Here is a 25,140-nt window from a genome sequence, read left to right on the forward strand (position 1 = left end):
TGATTCTAGGCGTGACAGTATGCGTACAGCACGCCATATATTCCTGTGCTCATGGGTTAAATTTAACAATCGCAGACTCCCCATTGAAACTGGTAATTGGAACAATACATGGTTTGAGGAAAGAAAATATAACCATTGTGATAAAAATGATATTGGGGATGAATACCATTATTTATTTATTTGTCTCAAATCTTACAAAGAAATGTTTCTAGAACCATTCTATCACTGCAAACCATCTTTTGGAAAGTTACAAACCTTATCTGCCACCAATAATTGAAAAATTCTCCAAAATCTTACCAAATTTGTTACTGTAATAATGAAAACAATATCATAAACTTTGTGCTATCTATGGAAGCATACATTTTCCATACTTCACAATGATATACTTTTCTCTCTTACAACTTTTGTACACTCCATGAGAGACATTTTGCTCTACCATAATAATGTTGCATTTATGTACCCAAATGAATTCCTACTATGTCTGAATGTTTATTCTTGCTGTGATTGTAAATGCTGACTTATGATGTAATTTGTATCTCCATATGTTAGTGACACTGCCTTACAATATTGCAGTAGTTGTAGTATTCTCATATGCCACCTATGTGTACCTGAGATTTATTTTGTTAATAAAAGTTTTGTTCTGTTCTGTTTTGTTCAACAACTTAAAGAAAGGAAAAGAAGAAATATAGGTCACAATGTCCTTCTGTTGTGGTACAAATAGAAATGCATATCATTTTCTACTTACCAATTCTAGAGTAACAAAGCAAGAAAAATGAACATCAAACACAAAATTTATATCATGTCAGTGAAGCAACATTTGGCTCATAATGATCCAATTTTGCAATGAGGTAGTAGTGATGATAAAAATAATCTCTTCACCAATTTTCATGGTTCTAAATACAATAGTATATACATAACATTGCAAGAAACCTGTGGTCATGAGCTAAATGCAAGCATTTAACCTAAGCCAGTAAAATGTTGAATGCAGTCACAATGATTTTCTGTACAGATGTTGGAAAAAATGGTGATATATACAGAGATTCAGTTTAATGAATTTCGCACAAACAATTAAAATATAAAATTCAACCAAAGTCCATGAACCTGAAATACAGGTCACATTGTCCTACTGTTGTGATGGTAAGGCAGTACACATTAAGATGCATATCTTCATGAATGTTTCAAGATTCCTAGTAAAACTGTATCTACTATATAGGATGCAAAGAACCTAATCTGGTCATGAGCTGAATACAAAAACCTAACCAGATCTAAGAAAATGTGAAATGTAGGTTACAGTAACCTTTTGTTTTGTTGTAAGAGTGTGGTGCTAATAGAAATGCAGATAATCAATATCTTTCATGCATGAACACAGCTTGAGAAATAAACTTTAAACAGAAAATTTAACGGAAGTCAAAGAAGTATCAAATATGGGTCACAACAACCTACTTTTGATAAGGTACAGTGCTTGTCAGTATGCATCCCTTCACCAAATTTCATGACTCTAAGCACAGCATTCTGTATTAAGGGTGCAAAAAACTCTATATGTTCAAAAGGTAAATGAGAAAACAAGGTAAGCCAGTAAAATGTTAAATATAGGTCACAGTGACCCTCTCTATTGTAAGGATGAGGCACCAGTAAAGACTAATAGTTCAGTTTAGTGTGATAATTCTAGCATAATGAGAATTAAAGAAATAAACTTACAATACAAAATTTTACACAATTCAGTAAAATAAGGGTCACAATGAATAATCCATGCAATTATGCTCCAGGCTGCTTCAATGACTTTTTTCCTTTTCATATCATCCAGGGATCATCCTGTGCTTCGCCAATGTCACAAATTGCGATTTTTTTTCCCTTACTGGCAACAAAAATATCCCATCTGGCGATTTTTTTGGCGACAGACTTTTTGGTTATTTAATTTGTACATACAATCATGGATTTGGACTGGATAAATTAAAAGGGAGAACGAAAGGAAGCCACAAACTTGACTAAGCAATGCATTAGAATCAATCTATTACACAAACGATCCTTTGTTCATATTGACAACCCCATTTTTACAGTGCATTGTTACATCATAATCTGCTTATGCTGGCATCTGGGCTGAGTACTGTATGCTGTGATACAGTCAATCATGCTACCAAACTATACCTACAACTGACCGACTTCTGAAGACACGAATAGAACAGATACAATTAATTGAATGGCTAATCCTTCTGTTGTTTTTTTTACATATACTCATGTGTATTTTCATTTTCTTAAAGCAAGATCATATTTCAAATAGCCACAGTAATTGAAATCACATAATTTTGGTATGTACCTAAAACATTTCATACAATACTTTGCTTAAAACTAATTATCCTGGATCTGTAGTAATAACCACCTGTTAGTACATTTGTTACATGAGGCTTCAAATATTTAAAACTGCATAATGAACAGCTTAAAAGTATTCTACACTGACTACTTAGTACAGCTGACAAGTATGTAGTAGGTGATCACCGTTATGTAGTTATATTACTGTAATCTTACAACAGGGGTAATAAAACTTAATCCATCCACTATGAGTCTTGACATGGCTAGTCATGATGCTCACTATGCCAGTTCTGTGGTGGAAATAGCATGGATGGATTAAATATCCCATGTGACAATTTGATTTTTACATGATAGGTATACTGAATACCAGAGGGTATTATTTATCTTTTCATTAATTATTTAAGACCTAGATAAGCATAACATTCCAGTCATATGATATTCCTGCCCCCATTAACGTGAAGTGAAATTCATGGAGTTAAATTTACCTGTTCATAACTTATACCACCCATTCGTAAGTCTCCATGAAGCTGCTGCACTTCCAATGGGGTTAACTCGCCTTTGCCTCCACTGTCATACTGGTGAAATACTCCTTCTGTCACTTGTCTTCTATCAATAAGCTCACCCATTTTCAATTTAGGATCTAAGAATATTAAAATTTGTTTCATAATGGATGCCTTATTGCTGAAAAAGTTAAACTGTATCATTTTCCTTTTTGGGAAAAGATAAAAGACAAGCTATGCTGTATTGCAGGATTATTATAAATTATTATTGTTTTCTCCTTCTCACATGCAGATATACGTTTATATACATAAATATAAATATCAGGGATCCTGAAATAGTACATTTTATCCAAAAATCAATGTGGCAGCCATATACTTGTCAAATTTACTATTAAAAATTCCCATTCAAACAATATAAAATAAAAAGAAACAAACAACATTGATATACCTAATTAGTAAATGTACATCTCATTTTCTGTTCTGGATTTGCTGCTGCTTCAGTGTTAGTCTAGTGTTTTTTCCTTCCATAATTAACTGGTTTCCCCTCAAACTAACTATTTATAAAAATAAAAATAAAAATGTAAAAAAGACTTTTTGTTTGAGAAAACTATACAACAAAATTGTACCCAACAACAGTAATTTATTCCACTGTACTGTTATTAAAACTTAATTATTAACTGACAAAACACTGACTTACTGCCTCAAAAATATGTAACACCTAATTAACTATTCCACTAAACTCAGATGGTAATGTTTTATTTGATCAGGTCTTGGAGGATAATAGTTAAAAATAGCTGCTGTTGCCAGTCTCTTGTTTTCATACTTCTGGTCAAGGATTAACATAATCTGTTTTTAAGGTATCATGTGCTGACACTCTGCAACATAAACCATGTGGTGTGAGAGTGAATGTCTATAGCACAGACCCTGGGGCAATAATTCGATTTTGGTAAAGTGTGTGTGTGTATGTGATTTGGATTTTTAACGTAGCTTTAACAATTTTTCAGTCATATTGCTACAATGTCTGCAGTGTGACAGTTGATGTCTAGCACTGGGGCATCATGCCACATACATGTAGCATGATGTCCTACCGAGTCACATTATCCTGACACCAGGCCTACCAGTACTAACACTAACCTCTTAATGCTGAGTGCCAAGTGAGGCAACTGGTAGTACCATTTTTGCAAGTCTTTGGTATGACTCGACCAGGGACTGAACCCACTGCCTCTCACATCTGAGGCAGATGCTCTAACCACTAGGCCATGGAGCGGTCTATTTTTGGTAAAGAAAATATAAGTTACGAAAAAAAGCCTCCACACATTTTTTGGCATGTGTTTTGTGGCTATTCAGAAAGTAAACACTAGGGAAAATAAGCTAATCAACCAGCAGAACTTTGAAAAACTGGCTCTCTAACTTTATTTTTGTAAACACTTCAATTAATTATCATCTGAAGATTTTTGCAGTATTCATGTAAGTGGTAAGATAAGAAGACTACTTGTACAGGGTACAATAATGAGAATGGACACTTTAAGCAAGTGGATTTGTAGTCTGATCCTGTAATTCTTTTAAAGCCTGTGTCTTAATCTTTTTTTGAGCACTGCAAAGGTGTCATGTCTAACCTAGAAGCAGCCTTGATGTTCTGAACCACATTTACTTTTGACCAATGTTAAGTAAAACTTAAATGCCAGTTACAAACGAAACTTCTGGGATGATCTCAAACAAAGGACAAATACGTTATCCTATTCAATCGGAATTGAGACAGAGGGTGTGATAACAATTTCGATCCAAATTATAACTTCTAACTAGCAAGCGAAAATTTAGTCTCACCTAGGAAGATTGCTGAGCAATATAGGGTTACTCTGCGAGAGCCACTCATAATTTGGCAGTAAAACTTGGAGAGGAGATGTTAAGGAATGACAAAGCTTCATACTGGAAGCTTTTTGGGGGACAGAACTTCTAGTTCAGAGAGGTCTCGAGTCTCAAAGAGGGGAGATGGAAATAAGACTAGCAAAGCAGTCGGAGTCAACAAGTCTAGTCATAATAGAGAGTTGAGGAGGAGGGGAAAAGGAGTCTAGGAGGAGAAAGTGGAGAATGAGGAGTATTGAGGAGTCAGTAGAGAGAAGGAATTTGGAGAAAGTTGGACGGAAGAGGAGAAAAAATAGGAAGAATAGGAGAGAAAAATACACAGATGAGTAGAATACAAAGACAGGTAGAAAGCTATCTCACACTACTAATCAAATGATGCAATAGGCTATCACAAGGTCGAGCGGAAGGAGAGTACTTAGGAAATTTTAATCATTTGATTATTGAATTATCATTAAATTATTATTTACTGAATTTCACTTTTTTTTTGTATATTCAACCATTTAACCATCAACATTGCTTGGAGCTTTACATCCATCTTTCACTAATTTAACTTCCAACCAAAATCGAGCCTGGGTGGGTATTCTATAATAATTTAAATAAAATACTGAAAGCACCCCATACCTCTTTTCATTAATAACTTTTTGTCAGTTTAATAAGGACAAAACGTCAAACTTCTGAGACCCAAGTAATTGTGATTAAGTGAAGATAATCTATTGTTTTCAGACACATATAGAGACACATGTTTGTAAAACAATTATTCTGAATTTGTCATGAAAGGCTAAATTCATTAAAATCTCAAAAGACTCCTAGTCCTACAATGTAAGCCCTGGCCCTGATATTTTATGTTTTTGGCATTTTGGCATTGAGGTTTTACTGCCCAAATCACAGTGCTGTGTAGTATGTTCCAATGTACATATGTTTGTGTGAAAATCTGAACCTATCAGAAAAAAGGTATCAGAGTAAGTACACTCTGACGAAAACATTATGACTTTAATTTGTAGAAAAGCGGTTTATGAGCTGCCAAGTGAGAGATATTCCTGAAAATGCGACTTTCGTTACGATGTTAGTCGACATCAAAACATGCTACACAGCGCTGTCATTTAAGCAGCAAGACCTGAACGCCCAAACCATAAATATCAGGGTCGAGGGCTTACAATGTAGGACTAAAAATAAAAAGACCCCCAAGAGTCAAAGAATGCATTATTTTTTATGCACTTTGTTAGCATGCAAACTATGATAAATACATTCCTTTATAAGGTAATATAATTATCTTGTGCTTGATAATTCAATATAGCAACAATGTAAATCGTACAAAAATTACTTGATACTAAAATGAAGTTGAACTTAAAGGAAAACTTTGTAGAATTTCACAATGTTTATCCACTTGTCGCCATCTTTCAACAAATAGCTTCCAATGACGGTTATGTTCCAAATGATTTTATTGGTTCATTTTTTAGAGCATCCATTCAGAGCAAAGTTCATATCTCTGTTTCGGATTGAAAATTATTCGAAAGATCTCAGGGTTTATGAGAATATATAAACATTACAGAAAAGCCCGAAACATTTCGAATGAAACATGAACGTGATATAGCAGTGGCAAGATAAACGTGTATCTGAATCTAGTTGAAAATGATGATCTGTCATGCGATAAGTGTTTGAGATCTATTTTAAATGCAAGAAAATGAACTCCGACGTTGAGACCCACATACGTCAAAACCACCCTTGGGTCAAATTACCGGCAAATATAAAACAAGTAAGCACATAATGGTCAACATCAGTACCACCCCACTTCCTGTATTGACTTCCACCATTCGTAGCCGCAAATGATGAGGCATCTTTATCGGTCTTATAATTTTAAAATCTTTTATTTTCAATAACGTGATTTTATTCAGATTGGACTTAAATTTATTTCAAAATAAACACGTCCTCATTCGTCAGTACTGACATTAGTAAAAAAAAATTACATTTAATTACATCAGAACCTATCTAGTCCTACAATGTAAGACATAGTACATGTTGGTTTTGTTTTAGTGCTACGTGTTACTATCCAAATAACAGCCTTGTATAGCGTGTTCCGATGTCGCTGACATCGGAACGAGTAGTCAAAGTTTCAGGAATATCTCACACATTTGGCAGCATATATTGATACTCTTCCACTAATTTATGTGTAATTAATATACTTACTGTGCTGTCTTTATCCTGGCAGAATGAAAATATGACACTAGCAAATGAATGCATTTTCATGTTCCATTGACATTCATTTGAATTTGTTGCAATGTGATGGTAGTCAAGGTATGCAGAAGTATGTTTAAGTAGGTTCATATGGCGGATATGTTTATTGAACAAAACGAACCATTGCTTTGCAGTTCCAATAGACATAATATATTTTTATTTGTTTCGTTAAAGAATAATATTTCAACTTAACCTGATTTCGACATTCCTGGCCTTCAAGCCAACTGAAATGTAGGCCAACGAAACTTGAAAATAGGTCCATTTCTTTTGTGAGAATTTGAATTTATTAGAGAAAAGACATCAGGGTATGTAAAGTCTGACAAATATATTATGACTTCACTTTTTAGGAAAGCATTGTTATTGGTTGCCACTTGTGTGTGATATTTTTGAAAAGTTGACTTTCGTTATACTGTTAGTCAACAACAAAACACGCTACACAGCGCTGTTATTTAGGCAGTAAGACCCATCACCCTCCCTCCAGCAAAAAACATATCGGGTGATGTGTCTTGCATTGTAGGACTAGAACTTTCTTGAAAGACCACTTCTTCTGCCAAAAGATAATGGTCTCTCATAACAGGTCATAACACTATATGATCAATAAATAAGTGCATAGAGAACATGGTCTCTCATAGCAGTGGTCTCTCAAGACAGGTTTTCCTGTATAGAGTACCAAGTAATCATTACCTAATATTTAGGTTCTGCTGTTAAATGCCAAGCCAGACAGCCATGCAAAATCATATTTGAAAAGTGTATTTATATTGTAAACAATACTGATGAACAAATTAACCAAAGATAAAGACTAGTTTTCAATATAATTATGCCGAATTAAATGACCGATAAGTTTAACAATGATGAAGTAGCCCGGAACACTGTATTATCACGGTACTTACTGTTCTTATTGGTACATATTAAAAACTATTGTGGTGTTCCTGCTTACTTATAATTCGAAAAGTTTTAGTGACTTTCCATCCTTCTATTCCTGTAAAAAAATCTTTGTCAATCAAAGCACGTAAATGTAAATTAAACAGCATATGGTGGCTGACCTAGACTGACATACCAATGGGGAAGAACTCTATATTATTGCGGTATTTGCCTAACTTGGGTATGGTAGCACACACATATTATAATAAACATAAATTGCAACTTGGCTATGAGTACGATTGTATACGCTTGTACTGGCAGAATATTTTCACAATATATGAAAGGATCCAATGATCAAATCAAACACACAAATGTAACTAAAGTGGAAATCCATGAATAACAACATTACAGATTAAATACAATTATTATTTAACTACATATGAATTTTAAATGCAATGTGGGCAAAGAAATATAAATATACCAAAAATTATTAATATCATTATTATTATTTTTATTATTAATATTATTTAAATATTACTAATTTTAAGAAAGCTTAACTGTTATTGTATTTATGTACAAGAAGTATGATCATAAGCAACATTTTTTCAGTTTGGAGCCATATTGGCTACCATGGAATGAAATTGCAACCTTAACCTTGTAAGGACATATATGTTAATATTGGCATATATGACCTATAATCATCAAACTTAAGACGATACACTGAATATATTTCATATTGAAAGCCAATGCTGGTATAGTAATTTCAGTTGGATTTTTGTACATTATCATCAACAGAATTGTGTGCACTTTACAAAAAAGTGATGTTCATTCTTTTTCAATTTAAACTTATAATTTTTTTTTTACATATTAGAGTAAATTGTGCTATATTTGTGTCCTTACTGGCTACAGCTTTATGTCTGTAAACAACTGCTAGAGATCCAAAATTTATTGGAAAATCCTTTATGCCCTGATAAAATAGAGCCTGCAATAATACAGCATTGGAGTATAATGACAAAGTCTGAAAAAATCATATTTGAAATGTTTGTTATTATTTTGTAAACTGTTAGTTTGACTGGTTATCGAAAGAAAATGCAATTTTTCAATATATTTCCTAATGATTTATACATTTTTTGTTGACACCCCTTGATGATATGATCTGTCTACATTTGACATACCATAATAAAGGCACACCAAGTAAAGCTGTACTTTTTGCCGATTATGCAGATACCGCATATAGCCGATTATTAAAATTCCTGATACCGATTATGAGACCGATTATTTCATTATTTTTTTTATAACAATGACTGGTTCAGAAACATAACCTATTAGTGTAATGCAAGCAGGTATTTTGCCATGTGAGTTATAACATGGTTGTTTATGCGGCAATTGAAGCAGAACCCAGATAAGAAGTACATTACTATTTATAGAAAACAACGATCACACAAACATAAAACTTTAAAAACTTTAAAACTAACACTGATAAAACTTATGTTTTGCCAATTCAAGATATAAATGAATGAAAATGTATGAAGCTAATCTTTGAACTTGCGTTCATTGATGCAGGTCGCCATTACTAGATTTCCTTAAATGACTAAAAAATATTAATAACGATAGCCCAGTAATAATTAAAATTAATAATATGCATGCTTTAAGACTAAAGTTAGAAGTCAAATTATGCTGGCTGCAGCTAATACTGAAAGCCTAGTTGAGGTACATTGTGTTTAAGCAAGAGTAACATTTCTCCCTTCTTGCCAAGTAACAATACAGGGCAATCCAAAAAAATCTAGCCTGTGCTACTTAACAGCTGCTCGCTAGGAATGCTTGAAGCTGGTGCAGACAAATTGTGTCTAGCTAATTTAGCTAAGTAGGGGAACTGAAACCTGTGAGTGTTCCACCAGCCGTATATGTCTTCTTCTCATGGCAACAGAGGGCTGGCCAGATACAATTCAAGCATCACGTCAATGGCATCATCCACATGGTTTGATTATTGTTGATGGTATGGACAGGTTCATCACAGGCCACAGAAAACAAATCCCAGAGATGGCCCAATGTCGTTTGTTTCAGTTGCAATTTTTCCTTTTTTGTTTTTGGTCTGGGGTTCCTCCTGCTTGTCAGCATTCTGATCCAAGCCATTCTTTGGATCTGGTCACAAGTAATTCTTTGCTGAATAGGCGATGTTTGAATCTTGGATCCAAGATGGTGGCCAAGACAAACTTCTTGTTGCTGGTAACATCAGCAAAGCATATGGTCAGTGAAGTCATCATATTATGGCGCATTGTCTGAATACCTTGACTTGCTTCATGCTCTCAAGCCAACATTTGGGGCATTTTCATCATAGGAAGAATGATGGATATTGATGTTTGGCTCTCACTTACTTACTTGGTAATGACCGCAAATTGGCCTAACGTGTCCACAATATTGTTAATCAAGACCCACTGTTGGGCTGTTAGGCTAGGCATGTCATAGTGAGTAGCTTAAGCCCACAAGATTTGCTTTTGTTCATATAATGAAACCAACATATTGTATGTAGACTTGTGTGTCTGGACATCCTGGATGAGTTTCTTATAGGCAGCACCAAATTTTCCTGCTGCTCTTCGAGCTGCTGTTGTGCCAGGAGGGAGTGCTGGAACTTGCTGACCATGGATCGCGAGATCGCCAAAACATCTTTCACAGGTTGTTGTGACAGAATGCCATCACTGACAACAAGCTGCGGTGTGTGCGTGCAACATAGCTGATGCTGTCGATTTCAGCCAGATGCGTTGCTTTAACCACATTTGCACCTCTGTCACATGGAAGAACATGGATCATATGAGTTTTGGAAATGTTGTATTCCTCACATAATTTGTCCAGTTTCTTGCCAGATATTCTCCTGTGTGTGATTCATCGAGAGGCTTTGGTGCTAAAAGTCACCTGTTTCTGCTGAAAGTCTTGCATCAGCCAGTGTTCCATAAGACTCAGGGCTACATTCTGCCTTGGCCATAAGATGTCAAAATCAAATGTCTTCAACAGCGTAAAGTGATTGCACATCTACTGCCATGAACTCTGCAATAGCTTTGTGCCAACGAATAGCTCTCGGGCCGTCAAATGCAAATGGCTAGTCAGAGTACGAGGCTTTGCTGCAGCTGCTGAGGTTAACTGCGCAGCATCCTTTTCTTTTTTAACTGCCAGAAACAGGCCATGTTCGACGATGTGCTTGCAGCACAAGTGCTGGACATGATTTGATGTTGCATAGTTTTTAGAATCCTTTCCACCTCTGGAAATGCATGATTTGCAAAGTGTGCAAATTTGCTTTGGACTTGTCAACTAAATTTACTTTGAGGTAATTCCTAACTAAACATGAGTGTTTCAAGTTTGACATTATGCATAGGCTTGGTAGTATATTTAGTAGTGGACAATCGCTAGTCAATATTAATAATGCAATCGTTTCATGCTCTTGAAACAATGTTAAATCAAGTAAGTTACTACTAAGTTGTCCATGTGGCTGGATGGATGCACACACCAGGCTGTGAGTCGCACGCTGAAGTAGCTTAGCAGCTGGGGTATCCAGGGGTAACGTTGTTAGCGCTGGCATGCCAATATCAATGCTGCATAATATTTGTCAGCGTTCAGCTGCTTCAGCGTGTGACCGCTATTCTTTGATTAGCAGCATTGTAGGTCTGGCTAAATAACAGATTAACTATAGTAAGTCATAGTTTCGTAGTAGTTGGAAATTTTGCTACCTATCTAATCTGCCTAGCTATCTGCTAATGTGTATGCTGGAAGTTCAACAGCTACATGAGGCCTCATTTCTGGTTGGCTGCTGTGATTGGGATGATTGCATGAATGGTATTGATAATTTGTTGTGTGCAGACGATCAGCGGTAGTTTATTGCAAGTGTGGTAAAAAGTATTTACTTTTAAGAATATATTGTCTTTCAATTAACCCCCAAATCAAATGTTTATTCCTTAATTTCCACTATGTAATTCTGATTTAAAATTCAAGACATGTCAAGATGAATGTTATGATTGAATTTATATTTTGGAAATTTGTTTACATCAGCACCAATTATTTCTGCCGATACGGATTATACCGATTGTTCTAATAATCATCCTGATATGAGTATGGCCGATTAATCGGTACAGTTTTATCATGGATCTTAATGATCAGTTACCTGGGTACCTGATAAAAGGGAAATTTTATTAAATGTGTATAAACCTGAACTACTTTGTTGTAGGTTCACACTGAACAGCACACAAAAGTATTTTGTGGTTGTCAAATTGTAAATAAAAGAAGTGCTCATTTTGTATCAAAATATCAAGTAAATAGAACAAAAGTTTGCCAAAACTGTTGCCTGGTAAAATCATTTTGGTCTAGTCATTGTAAATACCATGTTATATGTGGGGGTGTGTGCTTATGTAGAGACGGACCTTGGGCTTTGATCATCCAATTTGTGAAATCTATTAAGGGTGGCAACTGAACACATGATGTGCGGCAAGATCAAATAACCATGTTTGGTTCCTTGCCACTGAGAAGTATCACTCATAGCTCAAGGAAAGGGTTGTTACGTAGGAAGAACAAACTATGAGATTAAGATAAAAAAATTAATTAAAGATGTAGAACTCTACTTCAAGAAGTACATGTATTAAATTTATGGCTCCATCAAAAGGATTTTCAATGTGAAAAACAAAGTGAGTGCTGCTTTTACAACCCAATGGTTATGGGAGCCACATGTAGAAAACTTGTATATTTACAGTAACTGTTGTATCAACTAAGGTTCTCCAAATCTCTATGTCAGAGTTACTACAGTAAAAACTGTTATGAGCAACGTTTCTATGAGCGACCACCTGTCATTTCCAACTACAATCATAATGCACGAATCGATTTTATTATTTAAATGCTCTGTCGTGAGCGACCACCACTTGAACATGACCAGAGACTGCAATGTCTTGGCAGAATATGCATTTTGACACTGCTAAGAATAACCACATAGCAAAAATGAGGATAAACTCCGCTGACCTTTGTTAAACACCTGTAATATGTATCGGTCATACCGTTCTTAAAAAGCAAATAGGCTGGCTACTGATATCTGAAATTTTGTAGGTATGCTTTATAGTGTTTTATAGTTTCTGTTGTAAACCAGACTAAAGTAGATGTAGATTGTTCCCTAGTCTGGTTCCTTGCTTCGTATGCTTCATGGATTCTTTGCTATTCATATAGGACAGAGCAATGCAGGGAGCATATGAAGCAGGGAACCAGACTAATTATTTCTGTGCTTAGCATGTGTGCTGGCTTTATCGTAGATCATATGTGTGAGTAGGACCCAGCATCGACATGAAAGACCACATCACAAGAACATAGACAGACACCCCTGACCTATATATAATCAATTGTTACATTGACCGCTGGATTAATAACAATTGTTCTGATCAAAACAAACATAGAGATAAGAAAAATAAATAAACACAAGCAAAAGGAATGTGGCTAACGGTGATAGATGCTACAGTCCGAAATTGACATTGTGATTGCGTACTGTATATTGTTTGTCTTTAGAATTAATCTGTATTGCCTGGGGTTGAATAAGGTCATTATCTAGTAAACCAGCAAGAGAGAATCATTTGCGGGATTCAGTTGATAGTGTTCAAGACTTGTGATGTTCGTTGTTTTTTCCCTCGATGTTAAGTGATTACATACCAATCACAGAGCTGTTGTCTATTCAAGTCAGTGTGACCAGGTTACACACGTTGTTTATAGAGTTAATCCCAGTATGTCTTCTTTGAATGAAGCTGATGACTTTTGTCTCTGAGTAAATTGTGATGTGATAATTGTTTCTTTTTATTTCATTAATTATTAGATATGCAATGCACATGTATAGTTTGTTCATATTTTCCCGAAGCCCAGTTAAAACCGTTTGTACATTCAATATTACAAGCACTAATGATATTAACACCTAGAACTGTAATAACAATGGATGAAACTCCAACTAAAAAGAGACAAATTTTAAGGCTGGAGAAAATCATTATTGTAACTGAAAGAAGTGAAAAAGAGCCGACCACTCGCAAGAAAGTGGTTCAAAAGTCAAACAAATTGGGGTTGTTATAAAGGAAAAGGAGTAAATCGGAAACGATTTCATGTGCTAAAATGAATGATCTTCAGATGTGTGATTTCATGTTTAACGATAGAAGTATCTCTTTATTGCTTTATATTTTAGTTTTTAGATGAATTCATACAATATTTTAGCAAGAACTATTAATAAAGAATAGAATATAGGTACAGTGGTTGTGGTTATTTTTCTTTAAATTGTTCTGAAACTTGACCTTGGAAACTGGTCTTTTTGTACAAATCTACTGAGAGACCACCTGTCTTGAGAGACTGGTTTCAGTTGGCAGGAGGGGCAGTCTCTCATAACGGGTTTTCCAGTATGTTTGTGCTGAAACAAAATTTTCATGCACTGCTCATGGTGTGTGACCTCTCTTGACTCTGGGGTCAAGCTAGACTTGAATTTTAGGGAAATATATATATATATATATATATATATATATATATATATATATATATATATATATATATATATATATATATATATATATATATGTATGTGCATGTGTGTGTGTGTGTTGTTTTCATTCTCTTATTTGAATTATGCCCTCTATTTCCCAGTTTGCATATTTGCATTTAACATCAGTTTTAAGCAATAACTGCATTTTTAAGTAGAAAATTTCTGAGTTCTGTCTACATTATAAACACATTTGTTGCATGTTTAAAAACCATATTCAGTGTATTTTGGCAATAACACTTAAAAAGAGAATGAAAGCTATACATTGTAATGAATTTTAACTGAGTAACTAGGGGCCCCGAGTGGCCGAGTGGTCTAAAGCACTCTCCGTTACAGATCACTGCCATCTCACCTCTGTCTGCGTGGGTTCGAGTCTCGGATTTGGCCAATGTGGGTATGTGAGAAAGCTTGCCAGTAGCTTCTCGAGGGTCGGTGGTTCTTTCCGCGGATTTCTCGGGTTCTTCCTCCACCATTAATACTGGCTGCCATGTATAGCCTATCGTGTGCTGAAAAATGGCGTTAAACCCTACAACAACAACAACAACAACAACTGAGTAACTAGATTACGTTATTGTAATTGCAAGTTAGTACTAATGCTTAATCAACTACCCTTAATTAAGAATTTTTCCTTTTACTTTTAAGTTTTTCACTTTGAAATGGCAGTTGAAAAGATTTCTAAACTTGTTTGAAAAAACTCCTGTGCTATGTACATGAGAGCAGATGCACGTCTTTTTTCAGATCATACTGTTCTTCCTAATTTCTTTGTCATTGATAAAACTTTACCGTACCTGAAGAATTAAAGTCAGTATATGAATGAACTAAAAACTTTTTTCAAACCGAATCGACACAGCCAACATACAGGTGCATCTATTTTTAGAGAAAGGGTTTTCTTAATGCAACTATTCACTTTATAGCTTCGTTACAATAGTCCATTGATAGGATTGCAGATATAAAGTTTTATTATTTGTCTAATATTAGGCACTGGTTAAAATAATAAATAGTATTTGCTTTGCTGTTTTTGTTTGTTCGTATTTTCACAAAAATGAGTGAACTCAGAATACAACCTTGACCTTACAGCATCTCTCAAATTCCAAAACATTGCATTTTCTGTATGTTTCTGACCTACATAATAGCATTTAAAGCTAAAGCTTTTGTAATTTATTATTTAGACTCTGCTTTCTTTGAATTGTGTATTTTCCTGAATATATTTACCCACTGGTTTACGAAAAGATACAGTCTAATAAAGCGGTACTTCCCAGACTCAGCAATGTCTACCATTATTTCCCCATGACAGGTTCACTTATGGTTCCAAACTGATTTTTATGAGAAAAATAATATACATATGGCAGTTAAAATATTCATGTTACAAATGTTCTTCTTAAAGCACAAGTTGCCATTTACATAAGTTTAAGTTTTGAAACATAAGTTTGGATGTATTTATCATCTGATCAAAGGATACATTGTAGAAATTGGACAGTAATAGTTGTTAACTTTCTTGGGAAAGGGTTAATGGTCAATCAGATATCATAACACATGGATGTGTAAGTGCAAGAGTTTGTTGGCACAATTGATTTCAACGCCAACTATTTGATGGCTTGAAGCCTACATTTCAAATTGAGCTATAACATAACACTGGAACTAACCTGGTGAAGGTGAAGTTTAAATTTTTTAGGCAACTTAGTCGCCCACTTCGGCTGGTAGCATGACCCCTGTTGACTGTTAGCTTTTGTCATCTAGTGCCATTCTGCCACAGCTTGTCCAGTAGGGTTGATAGCATAGCACGTGTCTGACAACAACTAACACTAGCCTTACTGAATGAAGTCCTGAATCCCATAGTAGTTAAATCTTAGTTAGCATGATGTTTCATGAGGACAAACAGATGACACAAAACAGGAACAAGGATAGAACTCCTGATTAAGAGAGAAGTGGGTGTGGGTCAGAGGTCAGATTTTCATACTTTTAGATTTTTTCCTTTGACCTTAACTCCATCTACACAAATTAAGAGAGAATGAATGGATGACATCAAGTTTTAGAATCCTAGATTCATCCCTGCAAGGTAAGATAGATTCAGCTCTAGGAGGTTAGTTTGTAATCTGAGTCTTTAATCTGCACCTGTCTAATGAAGATATTTGTTACCATATATGGTGCTATGTGCCAGGAGGTTGAGTTTATCCAACAAGACATTTTTCAGATCCTGGATACATCCCCAAGGAGGGACAGTGTTTAAATTACCATTTTAATAGATAAAATTGAGAATTATTTACCATCTAACATTGTAAAAAAAAAAAATTATTACCCTTTTCTCTTTCTGTGTATTTATATGCTATACATTTCTGTATAGGTTCTTGGTTACTCGCAAAGAAAATGCAATTTACCATTTAAGAGTATACAATTTGTATGACCCTATTCTCTTTCTGTGTGTTTATATGCTATACATTTCTTTTTAGGTTCTTGGTAACTCCCAAAAAGAATACGAGAAGGCAATTATTCAGTTCAGTGTCAAGAACCAACTTCGCTATAAGTTAAACATAGGTAAACTTGTTTTCTCTAGAAAATTTAAGTTAATGTCAAATTTTATATACTGAAGTTTAATTAAAATAAAATTTATTTTCAAGAGTAGATGTTACAGTATTTTGATCTTTGTAGAGTTCACATTACTGCCGAGGTGTCATCAACACAAAACATACAATCACATAGCTCAAAAGCATACAGTATTTTCAGACTGTTTACTAATCAGCTACATGCAGTTTGATTACTATATTTAGTCTGTGATCCCATTTTCTATAAGCCATTTACCCAACTACCTGAAACGCTCTCAGTCATTATCCAATTAAATTGCAGGGAATAATACCATGCTCTGTTGAAAGTAAAATCGTTTGAATTTTACCCTCATCAGGGTGTATTAAATCACGGCAACATGTCACTGATTAGACAAGTAAATCATTGCAGTCAATTTGTTGAATGAATTTCTACTCTTTTCAAGAAGTGCTAGTTGATTGACACTGTAAAAAAAGTGTGATTTGTTTTTACAGTGAAATCCGTTGTGTCAGATGAACGTAAATATTATGAGAATGTCATGCAATACAGCCAGGAGCACCTCATGTTATATCCATATCACCTGTCGGATGTGGTGGTCAAGGGGCTGCGGGTAACACCATTCATCTATTACACTAATATGATGGTTGATATTATGACCCAGGAAAAGAGTTATGACTCGCTGCCAAACTTCACCGCAGCAGATTGTAAGTATGAAATTAATATATAATTCATATTTAGTATATGTGCTTCTTTATCAGTTTCTTCTCTTCCATATTTACACAATCACAAGCTGCTTCTACAGTCAGAAAGGTGATAATCACATACAGAAATTTGAAGGTTTGTTATTACGGGAGGGAATAACACTTATCTGGCTTTCGACCCTTGGGGTCAAATTAGTCGTAAGATATCAGACCATAAGTCATCAAATGTAGGAAGTATTAATAGGCTTAGTGCTGAAATGAATATTCAGGTAAGAATACCTTGTGGTAAATATTGTTCCGATCCGAAATCGGCATTCAGATATTAGTTGTACCATTTATATATACTTATTATTTATTTATTCATTTACTTTTACACAACTGTTGTCCTGCGAAGCTGGTGATGCAGCATAAACCTTGGGGACAACTACACAGTACTGTATAGAAATGATGAGGACATAAAAAAGGCAAATGAAATATTTGTCAATCTAAATAAAGTTGATAAATCACCGAAGTACAAACAGGGGTGGGGGACAGAAAATAATGAATACTGCAATATTTGTAAGTCTCAATAAAGCAGATAAATCATCTGAAGCGCAAACACTTGCTCTTTTGTCTAATAGATAGCAAACATTATTTGTTTGCAGAGTTATCACACAGATTGAGAAATTCATATGATGAAAATGGACCGGAAGAACATGCAAAAAAATCCTTTTTCATCATCATTTTAAAGCTGACAAAATTAATAGATAAATAAATGAGCCACTATCCTATTCACTGTATTGTGAGGCTCTGACTCAATAGTTTCAGTCTCATTTTATCATTGTAATAATGTTTCTGTTCTCCAATTTTCTGCTCAGAAGTTTAAATTGCCAAAACAAGTTTTTAATTGCTTAACCCTGAATGACAGGTTTAAAATTTAAAGGGTATTGATTTGTGTGTGTGTACAGACATTTATATATGGATGTCAATTTTAAAAAGTTATGACTGTGATGGTTCAGCACAAAGAGCAGTTCAGATTCAGAAAAGCTCACCTGATCAAGACCCCCATTCAAGAGTGTTCTCAACCTTAAGAACGTACTCAGCTCCATTTTTTTTATCAGCAGTTATTTTCAAATTGCTAATTAAAAATTGGTGATAGACAAATCTGTGTAGAACTCTTATTGGAATGAAGAGATCCATTTTGCAGCTACTGTAAACCTCTTTAAAGTGTGTTTTAAAATGTCTTTGACTCTGTTTTTGTCATTGAAAAGTTTTTTATCTTAATAATTAATTAGCCTAGAAGACGGAAGACGTCTATGTACAAATTAGGTAGGTTGCATTTGTTTAAGGAATTTGTTTGAAGTTCACGTTTAGTTGATTGTGACAATGGTAAATATTTGTTAACGCCATCACGATGAATATTCAGATACAGGCTAAGGATGTTCAGATAGTAAAAATGGGTATTCATTTCGGCATTATGTTAGATTCAGTAGTAGGCAGTGTGAAAGTGGTTGTTCAAAAATAGTATTGCATATTGATCTCCAACATAAAGGACACACAAGAAAGAACAAGATGGAAGCTTTAAGGCATGTTAAGCTAAAATTAAGTGAAACTTGTAACACATTCCAGTTGTTAGTGGGAGTTGTCTCCATTTTTTCAGGTATTCTAATCAAAATGGGGCTTCAGAAATGGGTTTCATTGTTTCTGTAAATGAACGAATATTTACCACTTAATGTTTGTATTTTATTCATTTTATAAACGTGTTCTTTTTAACAGGTTTGCGCCTGTTAGGAATTGGGAGGAATCAGTACATAGAGTTGATGAACCAATGTCGCTCTTCCAAGGTAATTCTTACCCATATGAGTTCACTTTTTGTTGAATGTAAGTTTTGGGAAACTAGGTTGTTCAACTCCACTGATTGTTCAGTGCAGCAGTGGACCTTATCACCCTTAGTCGTCTGATGTACATGCACCTTTTGCAGATCATCTTGCTATCTTAGTGGTATCCTTTTTCAATACAGCTAGATTTCAGGACCATGGTAAGAAGCAATGTATTATCATTCTTGGATAAATGGTAGCCATTTCAGCAGCCAGTGGAATCTGGAAGATGCTGGTTTCCACATCAATATCTTGGAGATGAAAGCTATTATCAAGTCTGGGAATTCCATCATTTTTTCATGTATCACAACATCCAGAATAAACATATTTTTGGCAGACTCATTGTATTGGCATAGTCTCTGCAAAAGAAGGGCCAGATTCACTCTACATAATGGTCCATCCATCCATTGGTCTTTCATCACATTTGCCTGCCAGTCCAAATCTTCTCAAACAGACTCAAGTGTTTCATCCTTGTCCAGACCAAATTCTCGTTCATGCTTGCTGTTGTCAGTAAAGCCCTACAGAATATACAGATTAATCCTTCGACCGTGGAGAAATGGCACAGGCAAAAAGACAATAACATCATTTCACTGAGAGCCTTAATCTGACAAGTAGCTGGGTTTTTTCTTTGGCTGTTCACGGGGATGAAGTTGGTTCCATTTATTTTCCATCATCTTCATGACAAAGACCTCTCAGCTTTGATCTGAATACGTCTATATCACACTGTTTTTCTCAAGTGGAATCTTTCCTTGATTCGAACTGAATTCATTCAAATTGTAGCCCGTATTTAGGGCCTTGCTGAAACTCCTCTTGATACAGAACCTCTTTTCTGATAATGTTTACTTTGGCGTGCAGTCAGTGAGTTACATGCACTCTGTATTGCCAGTTTCAGTCAGATGGTTCTGTAGTTATTGTGACACAACCTGGTTTCATCACCAAAAATTATATGCCATCAGTGGGCAATCAGAAAGTCATCATATGACCTCTCGCCTGAGCTGACACCTACCACGAGGCATTTAAACATCCAGTCCATCCTCTCATGTTTTTCTGAAGTGAACGGAGTCAATTTGTGAAATTGAAAGCATCTTTCTTCCAGTCAAGCCTTGGAAAGAGAATATAACCCCTGTCATTGTGCCTAATGTGGGTAATACATACTGACATCTCATTAGAATAGAGTTGCCTTTGGAAAATCTCATTGTGCCTAATGTGGATAATACATACTGACATCTCATTAGAATAGAGTTGCCTTTGGAAAATCTCTGCTCTTGAGATTAGGCAAATCTCTGCAAGCCTTGAATTTGACCACAGTGTTTCTACCTGAGACAGTGAGGCTATTGGCTAGAATGTATAGTTGACCTACTTGAGTTCTTACCTACATCATTTTGGCTCCACAGCGACACATTTTGGATCTGGTTGTTCCACTCTAAGTTTACACAGATGGCTACCAGACCCAACTGACATCAACACAGCCTTCGGTTGGATGCTCCATAGCTCTAGCTGGATTCATGCAAAATTTCAATTTGGTAAGAAGATTTCATTCATTTCTTTTTCCCAGATGTAAGCCATGCCGATTCCAGTTGTGCTGCTCAAGGTTAATAGAGTCGGTTATCATTCATATGGGGAATCCAGACTTCTTCCCTCGAAGGTTACCCATAGTAGTGGTAGGATGCTCAACATTTTCTCTTCCTATCACCCATTTTCCTAATATTATTTTGATCAGGCAGCTTGTTCAAAGGAGAAAAGCAAATTGTTTAATAAATTATTTTTTATAGAATATTTACCTGATCATATTGCTTTAGTACCATCATATTGCCCCCATAATGAAAATATCCCATTCATAATGCTCCACACTACCTGGGGAGGTAGTGAGCAAGAGTTATTGCCCTGTGTCTATATAATATAGATGAGAAAGATGAATTTTTGTCTTTTAGGAGGGCTGTATTTAGGAGATGATAAGCTTATATTCTTAAGATTAATGTTTTCAGGGAACATATTCTAGGAATATTTTTTTTAATTAATGCAAAATTTGCTTTCCAGTGATAATGGTGATGACCACTACAGCAGTGCATGGTATTACCTGTATTTATTATTATGCTATTTTCATACCTGTATTTATTATTATGCTATTTTCCCCACGGTATTTACCAGAGTACTTTTCCACTATGCTGGTACTTTTTACGACTTTGATGATATATGAAGCATGTTTTCTTTTTTCGTGACAAATTCATTTTAAATTTTTTTAATATTTTTAGACCATAGTTGTATGTGTCACAAGTTAATTACAAATATTACAAAAATGATTCTGTTTATATTATGAACATATAATTTTCTATCTGGCACATGTCACGTATGCAAAATATGGCCGCTGATTAGAATTTTATGAAAGATAATTGGGCCAAATCAAATTTTATAAAAATTTCAGATTAAAAAAAAAAAAATTCAGTTATCTACTAACATATGTTACATGTTAAACATTTGTGTTCCCTTACATGACAAGCATCATTCATAAATTTTCAGGAGTGTAGTTGTATGCTGTTTAAATTTTACATAATTTCTCTTGTCCACAAAATATTTTATTGCTTGTTGAGTCAATGTGTATGTGTGACGTTTATTTGCTCAGTTGTTGGCATTCAACTATCAAGTTTCCCTGCCTGTCAGTGGTGTATCTTCAGTGTGAACACTTCCCATTTTCATCCACATGCTCTTGAAATTCAGCATGAGCCGAGTCATCTCACTTTAGTTAAAGTGTTTAGATGACAATGTATGCAACAGTTAGTATACATGTAGCTAATTCTTTACTCTAAAGTAGTGACCATTAAATTTTAATTGAGGGGTGGGGTACAATTTTCTTTTGAGCCAGGATTTTCTTTCTTTACCTTTAGATAATGTATATATTTTTTAATGAATTAGACACACCAGATTACACATATATAAGTTTTAGTTTTGATTTAATTGTGTATGTTTTTTTATGTTGGCCATATATTTGTGAAATTTTATTTATATGTAAAAGCATACAGTGAAGATATAACAATTTGAGACAAAATGTAATACTGACTTGGCTTTATCACAAATTTAAACCACATCATTTAATTGTTGTTGAGGATTGCCATTACTGTGCAAAAAGGACAGCACCTCTTGAAATTGGTGTGAAAATCTTGATTGCAAAGCGGTACAGTTCTGTACAAAGAAATGGGGAAGAAATTAATAAGAATAATAGAGGAGAATTCTGTACTTGAAGAAGACTTTGATAAACAGAATGTCATCCATAGATTTGTTAAGTCAAAGAACAGTAAAAAATAAAGAAACTGGCTCATTTGAAAAACTAGTTTGCCGTTGGTAGAATGCAGTATGATGTAATTTGTTTTGACAACTACTAAAATATTTTCTTTTTCATGTGGTCTTACACAGCTGAGTGTTCAATTCAAATATCTAATTGCATAACGATCACATACTTTTTCATTTTCCTTTCTGTGGTTTGGAAAGTGAGGTATTCTCAGAAATAGGCTTGGGACTCTTGAGTTCAATTACTGAAGAGTCAATGATTCTTTATCCTAAAGGTCTGTTGTGAGCTCTGTTTGCCTAACTAGAAATAAAAATTACCTAGATTTGAATTCTACTGAGGTCACAGCAATAAGTTCAAACTCTGCACGCTCAGAAATGGCAGCAATATGTTGTTATGGGGTTAACACAGTTTTCCAGCACATGGTAGGCTATACATCGAGGCCAGTGAAACTGATGGAGTAAGAACCAGGAAAACCTAGGAAGAACCACTAACTCATGGGAAGCCACTGGTAAGCTTTCTTAAATATGCCTATAGGCTGAGCCAGAGACGCAAGCCAACAGACAGGTGAGGATATGGCAGTGACCAGTAAAGACAAACGCATCAGCCACTCAGCACAGTACACCAAGGTCCCCAATGACAATGTGGAAACAACCACCTATTAATGAGTGGAATATATACAAGGCATCCATTACTTAACTGTATTTATAACAATATAATTACTTGGATTCATTGACAGTTAGTGTTACTACAGATTATTTATGAAAACATGCTCAGTATGTATTGAATGGTAAACACTTTCCCTTCTATACAGAGGCAACACTTTGTTAATAGTCACACTGTAGCATCATGTATTCTGATATGACCATGTCTGGCAGTCATAATGTCTGACAACTAACCATCTGTGCATTAATAAGTAGCTTTCCTGTTCATCTTCAGGTAGTTTCAGCATTTTTTGCTGACAGGTTGCTCTTTAAGGTGCAAGCTTGAGTGTATATTAAGGGGTTTAGGGTCCAAGATCAAGGCTACTGTTGTCCAGATTGGTTTTTAAGTAATTGCCCTATTCAAACCCACAACTTTGAGAATACAAAGACAGCCTAATGATTTTGGGATATAAACCCATTTTCATTGTCATTGTCAACATATGAATGGATAGCACTTTCATTTGGAAACCTGATTTGCAAGCATTATTTTAAAGATAATGGCATTATAAGTATACAGTAAAGATATTCCCAATTGTTGACTCATACATATTTTATGTTGCAGGTAAGCAAATTGATTTCAGTCTGCACAAAATTAAATGACACAGAGATATTATGATTGTTGGTACTTTGGCCCACCAGTTTAAGGCAGAGTGCTTTTGAAAAAGTTCTACCAAATGTTGCTTTGCCAAACCATACAAATGTTTCCACTGAAGATTCAGAGAAGCTTAAGAATCAAATGGCCAAAGATCACTTCAACCCATCAGTTAGAAAGAAGAAATGGACTTGTGTTCTTGGACATTTTTGTCCAGTCATTAGAGTATCTGTTCCTTCTAGGGACTCTTGTTTAGCATGTGTATCGCTTTTGGTTGTTTATTTTAGCCCAGTGGCCTTATTGATTACACTAATGGGAATTAAATTTGGTATATGATGCATTTTAATGCTAGAAAACAGATCTTATTGTACATGTGTTACTGAATTGTTGCTTGTGTATGATAATCTCCCTGTCACTCTTGCAGAAATTCTTCCGGAAAAAATCACCTCGTGATTTGTTACCAACGCAACCAGTTGAAACACTTCAAATAGAACCTTGGTGGATTGTAAATACTGGATATATCACTGAAGATGACATTAAGGTAGATTACCATACAGTGTGTTATAATATTTTTATTATTCTTTATAATTAAAGAAAACTATATTTTCTTTTTTGAAGGTATTTTCTGGCAGCATTATTAACAGAGATATAAATTTAAACAACAGAAAATTCTTTTTTTCATAATGGCCATTTTATTTTGGTCCTGAAATGTTCACTCATCATTATTATATAGTTTATTCTTTTGTCTATCACTTTTAAGGGAGCCACTGTAGCTCCATCTTGGCTAGCCAAGATTCAGATGTGATAACCCTATCTACACCTTGGCTTATCGAGCAGATATTTCTGTACTTCGAATCTCTGAATTTTATTGGATGTGGCAGCAAGCCACCACATCCAGTCAAAACTGAGTTGCCCCCAACATTTTCAGCCGATGTACAATGCACCACATAAATGGTTAGTAGGCATTCCCAACTACGGGAGGCAACTCATGAAATCCAGTAGATATTGATAGGACAAAGCACCAGTATATCTTCTTGATCTGCCAAGGTCTAGATAGAGCTATCATATCGGAACCTTGGCTAGCAAAGATGCTGTAGCACAGTGGTTAAGGTGTTGTACACATGATCACTACTATTCAAATTTTCTGATTGCAACGCAAATGAATGAATGCAAT

The 25,140-nt window shown here is 35.0% G+C and overlaps 1 protein-coding gene and 1 long non-coding RNA gene across 2 annotated transcripts in view; one reads left to right on the forward strand and one right to left on the reverse strand.

Moving 5' to 3' along the window:
* Window positions 1-2,796: 2,796 nt before the first annotated feature.
* Window positions 2,797-6,076, reverse strand: LOC149772718 (uncharacterized). The gene is made up of 3 exons (XR_016417608.1): window positions 5,992-6,076; window positions 3,256-3,361; window positions 2,797-2,947 (listed from the first exon to the last, which is right to left on the reverse strand). It is a non-coding gene; the product is annotated as an uncharacterized LOC149772718 (long non-coding RNA).
* A 162-nt stretch (window positions 6,077-6,238) lies between these two features.
* Window positions 6,239-25,140, forward strand: part of LOC149772719 (protein FAM91A1-like) — a 79,390-nt gene continuing 60,488 nt past the window's right edge. The window contains exons 1-5 of the mRNA XM_089947442.1: window positions 6,239-6,423; window positions 16,743-16,827; window positions 17,328-17,537; window positions 19,290-19,357; window positions 24,391-24,507. Coding sequence (XP_089803568.1) covers window positions 6,352-6,423; window positions 16,743-16,827; window positions 17,328-17,537; window positions 19,290-19,357; window positions 24,391-24,507 — 552 coding nt within the window. The 5' untranslated portion in view covers window positions 6,239-6,351. The remainder of the gene's footprint in view (window positions 6,424-16,742; window positions 16,828-17,327; window positions 17,538-19,289; window positions 19,358-24,390; window positions 24,508-25,140) is intronic.

The sequence above is a fragment of the Sinohyriopsis cumingii genome, unplaced genomic scaffold (genome assembly GCF_028554795.1).
Source record: "Sinohyriopsis cumingii isolate HCF-2022 unplaced genomic scaffold, ASM2855479v2 utg001196l, whole genome shotgun sequence".
In the NCBI taxonomy this organism is placed as follows: domain Eukaryota; kingdom Metazoa; phylum Mollusca; class Bivalvia; order Unionida; family Unionidae; genus Sinohyriopsis; species Sinohyriopsis cumingii.